The following is an 8,672-nucleotide window of genomic DNA, read 5'->3' on the forward strand; positions in this document are numbered from 1 at the left end:
CTGCAGTTCAAGTGCCTGTCGCGATGCCCAGCGCGCCCGGCGTGAGGCACCGGTCCTGCCCCCTGGGTCGGCCCCGATGTGTGCCCGTGCCCTCTGCCAGCCCGCAGAGCCCGGGGTCAACCCCGGCTTACCCCCTCTGACACCCCGGTGCCTTAGCGGGGACTTGCTGCAGCCGTGCCGCGGTACCAGCAGGGCAGACGGTGCCCTTTGGGGCCGGGGCAGCACCAGGGGCTCGGCTGGGACTTGCGGTGCCAAAAGGGCTCCGTGTGAGGGAGAATCCATCGCAGGCCTTTCCCGATGGGTTCCCGCCCCTCCTGTGTAGCACCGTGCCCTGCACACCTGGGTGCTCCCACCTGTCCCCAGTCCCCCCTCGCTGGCTGCATCCCTGCCGGGGGTGCCCGGGTGGCCGTGAGGGGGCCGAGCAGGCAGATCCCTGGGATCTCTGCTCTCCCACAGGTGTTTCTGTGCAAAGTTTGCCTTTGGTGCAAACAAGAGCGGGCACATGTCCCTGAGGAGTCTTTGCAAAGAGCTCGTGTTTGCTCTAAGAGAGGCCTTTGTACTTGGAGAGGGAGCGGGTAGGGGAGTTGGGAGACACTGATTGCAGCCACTCTCAGGGGCTGAACCCCCTCTTCTCCCGTTCCCCCGGTGTCCCGACCCCAGGGCTGGCTCTCTCAGGCCATTCCCACATCCCTGGGGGTGCTCAGCCCCGCAGCTCTCTGGGACCCAGCACGGTGGGTGCCGTGGTCCCAGTCGGTTCACCCCGGCAGGCAGCACACAGAGCCCACTCTGGAGCAACCCCACAGCTCCCTCCCTGCCCCATCCCACCTGCCAGGGCTCACCCAGACCCCACTCAGGCAAATAATATATCCCAGAGGCACCCAGATCCCATCCATGGGCTGGGGACTGTGGGAAAGCCACCCCCAAAGGTGTGTGGAGCGGCGGGCGCAGCCGATTCCTGGTGCACAGGGAGATGCCGATCAGGGAGATCGTTTCTGTAGGGAGCCCTGTTTATAATCCATCTGTATAAATTCTTGGCATATTTCTCCAAGGATGTGGAGCGTATTTACCTGGTTTCCAGGCTGAAAAAGGGGTGAGTGGATCTGGGAATCCCTGGGGAGAGGGATTTGCTTCCCGCCTGCACATGAGGCTGGAAGGGGAAGTGATTCTTTCTTGGGCAGCATTGGTGGCCAGGCTTCGTTGGGGCTAATTTTGTGCAAGAAAAACCCGCCTTTCCATGATTTTGGTGGAGTAGGATTGTGGAGTCAGGGCTGTAAACTGGTTTGCTGGTATTAGAAAGCACTCCTGGGTTGGGTCAGGGATTTGTATTTTTTTTTGTATGTAAACTCCTGGTGAAGATTGGACAATCAATGTTTGTTTTATTTCATTTTGGTGACAGAATAAAAGAAAAAGAGCTGGTGTTGACTCAAAAGGTTTTCCTCTCTGGCTTTTTAAGTTAACCAAAAAAGAAAGAAAAAAAAAAAGAGGCCAAACAAACACTCAAACTTTCATTTTGGGTCAAGTCCAAACATTTTGTTTAACATGAAACAAAATGTTTGGGTTTGGTTTCAGGTTGTTTAACCCTTTTGAATACGGTCAAGTTGATTTGTAAGGGAAAAATCACTGCTCGGAAATTAAGAGCTGAATAATTGTTTTGAAAGCATAAGTGTGAAACACTGGAAATGTCAAGGTGAAACCTTTCTTAAAAATAATGTAATTGAGGGACTTTTGTCCTAAATCTCGCGTATTTTTTTTTTCAGCCAAAATGCTGCCAAATTTTATTTGAATTCTGAAATACCACCTGTAACCCCCGAGTTGCTCATTTGACATTTTCCAAGTGTGCTCTGTTGCACCAGCTCACAGTTTCACTCTGGGAAAACGCCTCCCTGGGCTCGACTGTGAACCAGACCGCTCTTAGAAATGATAATGACCTCTGTTTCATTAACTTATTATTAATCAGTAATTAGTGGGATCAGTTAGGTGACACGAACTGCTTGTGACAAAGGTCCGTGCGAGCCCCTCGGCTCGGGCACGGCGGACGGCGGCTTTGCCCGGCGTCGTTGGGAAGGACATTTTCTCCACATCTTCCTCCTGGTTTCCCACCTTCTCCTGGGTACCATCACCACGTAGAGGACCCCCATATACAGTGGGGCTCCCCTCCCAGGAGGATGCAGGGTTGGGCACAGGCTCAACGTCTCCAGGAAGGCTCCGTGGCTCCTTCCCGGGGTGTGACAAAGCCCCGGCTGGCTCTGCTCCGGTACTTTCGCTGTGGATCCAACCAGCTTTGTTTTCACGCTGCATTCAGGACAAAAAGTAAGAAATCTACTTGTTGGTGGTTTTCTTTTTTTTTTTCACTCGACAAGCTGAAGGATCCAAAATAAGTAATGAATTGGGAAAGCAGCTGGACGGTCGTTCCAAGGGCGACATTGGGGTGTCGCATTATTTGAGTGCATGACTGTGACCAGGTTCGGGCTCACACCGATTTTTCAGCACTAAAATGCTCCCTTTTAGCCCAGAATAAATGTGGGAGTCTTGGATACAGCACAGATGTGTTGGCCTGTTCTGGCTTTGGACAGGGCTAAAGACTGAGGACAGCATTTGGGTTTTGGGCTGTAATTTTATTTATTCCCTGAATCAATGTCAGCTACCCCAAGGACACCAAAGTACTGTGATTTAGTGAAGAGTAATTCACATCTGGATCGTACAGGAGCCAAATTAAGGTGTTTAATAATACTCAGGAATGACTTAAAATTATTGGGGTGTTTGGTTTTGGTTTTGTGTTCGGGGACTCGCTGGGGTTTGTGTGCCTGGTTTGACCTTGGCTTCTCAGCCTCTCAAACATGGCCGGTGCGTGCGCTGCGCTGCTGTGGGAGAGAGGAAATCGGGTCTCTTTTGAGTGAATATTGAGATTTTTTTCGATCATTATCCCAGTGGGAACGAAAGGGAGAAACTACAGGTGGGATCCAGTGACCATACAGGGGTCCCTGCCAGCCGGTGGCAATGCCAGGGGCACAGGGCACAGTGCGGGTACCACACCGGTGAGCAGGGGCAGGAAAAGCAACCCCAGCACCTCCAGGTGAGGGGTTTCTCTTTCTTCAGAGAGACTCCAGGATAGGCTCCCCATATCCCTACGTGTGTGTGTATCCCATTGCGTGTGCGTATCTTCCAAGGGAGAAATCGCGGTGAATGCAACGGCAGCGGTTCATGGACAGGTTGTGTTCCTTCCTGGAGGATCTGGAGGTGCTTTACTGCAGCAAGGAGACCTCAGTGTGTCCCATCAGAACACCAGGATCCTCTTTGCTTCTCCTTCCCCGGGCGAACAGCCTGACTGGCATCCCCGGGGTGGCCGTGACTTCCATGAGCCCTCATCCCACCAGCCGTGGGGTGGGACGGGGCTGTTTGTGGGGAAAAACATACACCCAAGGGATCTTGTGTCCTTCTGAGACAGTTTTAATAATAGTAATAATAATAGTAGTAGTAGTAATAATAATAATAATAATAGGTTTCTACTGTGGGAAGAAGCAAATGCCAGGTGCTTTCCCCCCTCCAGCAGAGATTAACCCTTGCTTTCCCTCCCCGCAGCGAGGACCCGTGGCGGGCGGCGAAGATGATCAAGGGGTACATGCAGCAGCACAACATCCCACAGAGGGAGGTGGTGGATGTCACCGGCCTCAACCAGTCACACCTCTCCCAGCACCTCAACAAGGGCACCCCCATGAAGACTCAGAAAAGAGCTGCCCTGTACACGTGGTACGTCCGCAAGCAGCGGGAGATCCTCCGGCGTAAGTACCCGCGGCAGCGCCCGCCCGTCGGGGCTGGTGGGAGGGCGAGGGGGTCCCCCCTGTCCCGGTCCTGCCCGTGGGTCCCAGCACAGCCCCCAGGCCCCAGCTGTGGAGCATCTCCCCAGAACAGCTTGACAAGTAAAATGAATTTAAGGTGCAACGAATTTAAGGGGTTCTGTCCACACGGCTGAGTTTCTGGGCGTTTATATTTTTTTAGAGCTGGGAAAGCAATTAATGGGGACTCACAATTAGGTGCCTTTCCCATCTCTGCCCCCTTTTACTCGCTCTTTCTCAGACTGATCATTTTCTGCAACTAAGTGCAAAAAATGTAAAGGGAGAGAAAAGAAAAAAACTTAAATTGCTCCTGTGTGTAGCAGGTTTGGGGTCAACCTGTGCTGTTTAAAATGCAGATGATTTTGACCAAGCTCACAGACTATTCCTTTGCGCTCCTCTCCCGCTGTCCCCTGCCACAGGGTCTGTCCTGTAGCACATGAAACAGCCCCATTTTGGGGCAATTTGGGGCACTGACAACCCCTGGAAAGGGCTCTGCCTCCCTCCTCCAAAAGGATGCAACATCCAGCAGATGGGAAGTGCAGGAAGGTGTTTAGCACCAAATACCATTGCTCTGAAAACACACCTTGAGTCGTTAGAGCAAACACAGCCTGATCCAGGCTTGCCCTGCATTTCCCCCCGTCACAGGGGGAAAAGCCATTATAAAAAGAGGGAGAATTCCCCTGCAAAACTGGGAATAATAAAACCCTCCCATTAATCTCCCTTTACTGCCGTGGTGACAAGCGCCGGGGCTGAGGCGGCTGCCGAAGGTCACCTCTGGTGCCGCCTGCCCCGGGCACGGGGCTGGGTCCCACCGGGCTGGGACGGGACGGGAGCTGGAGCTCTGGGTGAGCAGAGAGGGGCACCCTCTCGGGGGGCTTTGCAGTCGTCCTGCCCAGCTCCTCACTTGCAAAAATCCTCCCGAAACAAGTGCAGGCTGGCAGGGCCCCTGTCCATGAATATGCATGGACATACACATGCCCTGCACATGCCTCCCCATTAAACAGGGATGGCAATGGGCTGGCCCCTTCCCGGGGTGGGTGGCAGGGAGCACCTGACTTGCTCCAAAACCTGCCGTGGGCTTGGGGTGCTGCGGGAGGGGACACGGGGGGGCCACCTCGGCGCGGGACGGTGACTGCGAGCGGCAGCTACAGGCCGGCTCACGTCTGCTCCTTTCTCTTTCAGAGTTCAACCAGGCAGTCCAGGGTTGTGGAAATATGACAGACAAAGGCAGTCAGGATCAGCTGCTGTTTCTCTTTCCAGAGTTCAATCAGCAGAACCAGGGGGCTGCCCAGCTCGACGATGCCTGCTCCGAAACCCCCAGCAAGAAGATGCGCCGCAATCGCTTCAAGTGGGGGCCAGCCTCCCAGCAAATCTTGTACCAAGCCTACGAGCGCCAGAAGAACCCCAGCAAGGAGGAGCGGGAGACTCTGGTGGAGGAGTGCAACAGGTAACAGCTGCCCCACGGCACCTCCTCACCTGCCCTCAGCCCTCCTTCGGAAAACTGAGCGTGATGATGGGCTCCCGGCTCACCACCCCGGCCACTGGCTCATGGCACAGCTTTGCTGAGCTCTCTGGCCTCTTCTTGCCTTGTTTTCCCAGTCTGGGTGATGTTTGGGGCTGAGCGAGCTCCCTGCTGGAGCAGAGATGTGGTAGGGATGCTGCAGGGATGCAACAGGGATACTGCAAGGATGATGCAGGGATGTGACAGGGATGCTGTAGGGATGCAGTGGGGATGACTGCAGGGATGCCACAGGGATGCTGTAGCATTCCAGCAATGTCAGAGGGAGCGGGGATGGCTTTTAGAGCATGGATGCAGTTGGAAAGAGCAGCGGGGCTTGTAGGAAGGGCTTAAACAGCCCCAGACCTGCCTGTTGTCCCAAGGCTCCTGTTCCCCCCAGCAGCACCCTTGTTCCAACGTGTCCCCCTTGCACGTGCAGGGCCGAGTGTCTGCAGCGAGGAGTGTCCCCCTCCAAGGCTCACGGGCTCGGCTCCAACCTGGTGACGGAGGTCCGTGTCTACAATTGGTTTGCCAACCGGCGGAAGGAGGAGGCTTTCCGCCAGAAGCTGGCCATGGACGCCTACAGCTCGGGCCAGCCCCCACACAGCATGAACCTGCTGCTGTCCCACGGCTCCCCCCACCACAACCAGCCCAGCGCTTCCCCTCCCAGCAAAATGCCAGGTAAGCCCTCGCTGAGGGTGCTCGGGCAGTGGTGACAGAGCTGGCTCCCGTTTTGGCTGGGGGCAGAGGTGCTGTGAGTGGGTAGCCTCGAGGAGGGGGAGGATGGTGACCCCGGTCCCTGCTGCAGCCTCGAGGAGGGGTGGGGATGTGGAGAGGAGCACGTGCTGTCGCTGCAGTGTTATGGCCGGGAGAGGCACGTGCTGAGGGCTGGATTTCCGTCTCGCTGAGGATAAATCAGTGTTTGCTTGTTTGGTTTAACTTGTCAGAGTTCCCGTGTGGGCTCGGCTGGGCAGGAGGAGGTTGTGCCTGGCAGGGCAGGAGGAGCTGCTCTGTGCCTGGTGTGCCCATGCTGGGGCCATGGGGTACAGCCACTGGGCAGCACTGTTTTTGGGGGTGCACAGGCAATGCTGCAAAGCCCATAGGAAGATGTGGCAGCCTGTCCTGGCCTCACTGCAGGGCTGAAGATACCCCAGATGCACAGTTTTGCCCCGTCCCTGTGCCAGAGCACAGGGAGGTGGATAAAGGAGCTGCTGGGGTCACCCCAAGCTCCATCTCTCCACACCACGGTCCAGCCCCGCTGTGCACAGCGAGGAGCCGGCTGGGCAGAGCAGACGCGCTGAAAACTCCCGGGGATTTAAGCAGGAGATAACGGCGCGGTGAGGGGGCTGCGCGCCCGGGGAGGCTCATCAGGGCGGGAGGCATTGTTGGGAGAACAATGCCCATTGTCCCTTACCTGCCCTCCGCAGCCAGCCGCCAGCCCCCGGCAGGCGGGACAGGGGGCTCGGGGCTGGGGGGTCAGCGCGGGRACTGTGTCCCAACCACCCCGCGTCCCCCTCGGACACAGCGCGGGCACTGGCACAGCCCGGCCGGGGAGGCTGAAACCAGCCACCTCCTGAAGTGCCCCTGCCTGGCTCGTTGCACACACCCAGCTCGTTACAAAGGCAAGTCAAAAGGAACCCGTGTGGCGGAGAGTCCCCGCGGGAAGGGCAAGGTGCCTGCGGAGAGGAGGAGCGGGGCTGGGGACGCTGCCAACGCGCACCTGGACATCGGTCCTCGGGCGCTGCCGGCGAGGGCAGCCCCCCGAGCGGTGCGCGGGGATGTGGCAGCCCCGGGTGGGTGGGCAGCCCCCGCCCCAGCTCCCGGCCGTGGGAGGGACAGGCAGCATCCTGTGCCTGACATCTGTAACCCGCTCCCGGGTACCGCTCTCCCCGCAGGGCCGGCCAGCGGTGACCAAAATGTGACCCTGCCCCAGGAATGCCCCGCACAATGGCGGGGACAGGGAGGACGTTTGCCCTCCTGTCAGCGGCTGATTGCTTACAAGGTGCCCTACAAGCACATTGTCAGCAGAATCAGCTGTTTTCGGTGTCGCGGCGGGCTGTACAATGCCCCACCAGCATGCAGCCCCGCATTGTCACGGCGTTGTCCCCCGTGCATGCTTAATTGACAATTAAGCCGAGGCTTTGAACGAACCCCGTTGCCTTTGATGTGCCCCCGGGCTGCCAGCGCGCAGGGGGCTCCCCCCGAGAGCCTTTGTTTTCTTCTATTAGGGGACAGCAATTACTGTAACCGCGGGCATTTATCTCGGCGCTGGAGGGCCGTTAAGCCCCAACCTTTATTTTCCCGTCGGAGCGGTGCCAGCAGGGGCCGGTCCCGGCTATAGGGCCGATGACAGCCCATTCGGAGGGGCTTTTGAGCAGGGCAGGAGTGATGGCCGCGGAGAAAAGCCTCTCCGGAGGGTCAGGAGGGCTCGGCTGCCGGAATTGGTTGGCGATCAGTGCTCATATCCATCGTCTTTGCTGGGCAGGAGGAGATGGGCATGGCAAGGGCCACCGTGGAGTTTTAGAGCTGGTTTTGGAGAGACAGACAGGGATGGAGCTCAGCCATAACCCCTTCCTGACCTCTTGGACCAAGCCTTGCAGCTTGCAGCTCCCAAAGCACCGCTGGGTCCATCACTGCTCAGACTCCTCCAGGAGATGTTTGGGGAGCTGCTCCCGGTGGGGCACAGCCAGTGCTGGCAGATCCATCCCCAGTGCCTGGCTGACCCCATCCCAGCTGTCCATGCTGGGATTTGAACTGTCCTTGCCCCGCGCGGCGGCGTCTGGAGCCATCAATGCCTTAACAGCTTAATGACGGCGCTGGGACACTGCCCGTGCCCTGCCCCTGCCTGTCCCCTTCCCCGGCAGGATACGGTGGGGCAGGGCCGTGGGGCAGCTGCAAACTGCTCCCCATGCCTGTGAACAAAGAGGGGTCACCTCTCCTCAGGACTTTGTCAATGGGGTCTTGCAAAAGGGTGTAATGACAGCAGGGCAGGGAGGAGAGCTGTAAAAATCAAACATCCTCCGGCCTCTTCTTGGGGACCCATCTGTCAAGCCCCGAGCTGTAGTTTTTAACTACTTGGAGGTAAATACTTAAAGCCTTTCTATCTCAGAGGCTCCTCTCAGAGGCTGGACTTTTCCCTTACTCTGGGTTTTATCAGTGATCTTGGTTCCCTGTTTGATTTGAAGGTCACTCGGGGCTTTATCTTGGTGCCATGCTGTAGACTCTGGCTTATGCCATTTTTATCTTCAAGTGCCCCGAAGACAATCGGAGCATTGATGAGATTAGGTGACGCACCACCAGCCCACAGCCACCCCCCACTCCCACCCTGCATACAAAGGGCT

General features: G+C 57.1%; 1 protein-coding gene across 1 annotated transcript in view; it reads left to right on the top strand.

Annotated features, from left to right (window-relative positions):
• The first annotated feature begins 23 nt into the window (after positions 1-23).
• HNF1B (HNF1 homeobox B) overlaps positions 24-8,672 on the top strand; it is a 21,918-nt gene continuing 13,269 nt past the window's right edge. The window contains exons 1-7 of the mRNA XM_029964622.1: positions 24-41; positions 2,162-2,310; positions 3,580-3,779; positions 5,016-5,280; positions 5,771-6,012; positions 6,942-7,124; positions 7,227-7,351. Coding sequence (XP_029820482.1) covers positions 24-41; positions 2,162-2,310; positions 3,580-3,779; positions 5,016-5,280; positions 5,771-6,012; positions 6,942-7,124; positions 7,227-7,351 — 1,182 coding nt within the window. The remainder of the gene's footprint in view (positions 42-2,161; positions 2,311-3,579; positions 3,780-5,015; positions 5,281-5,770; positions 6,013-6,941; positions 7,125-7,226; positions 7,352-8,672) is intronic.

The sequence above is a fragment of the Manacus vitellinus genome, unplaced genomic scaffold (assembly GCF_001715985.3).
Source record: "Manacus vitellinus isolate BGI_N305 unplaced genomic scaffold, ASM171598v3 scaffold_76_pilon, whole genome shotgun sequence".
NCBI lineage: Eukaryota > Metazoa > Chordata > Aves > Passeriformes > Pipridae > Manacus > Manacus vitellinus.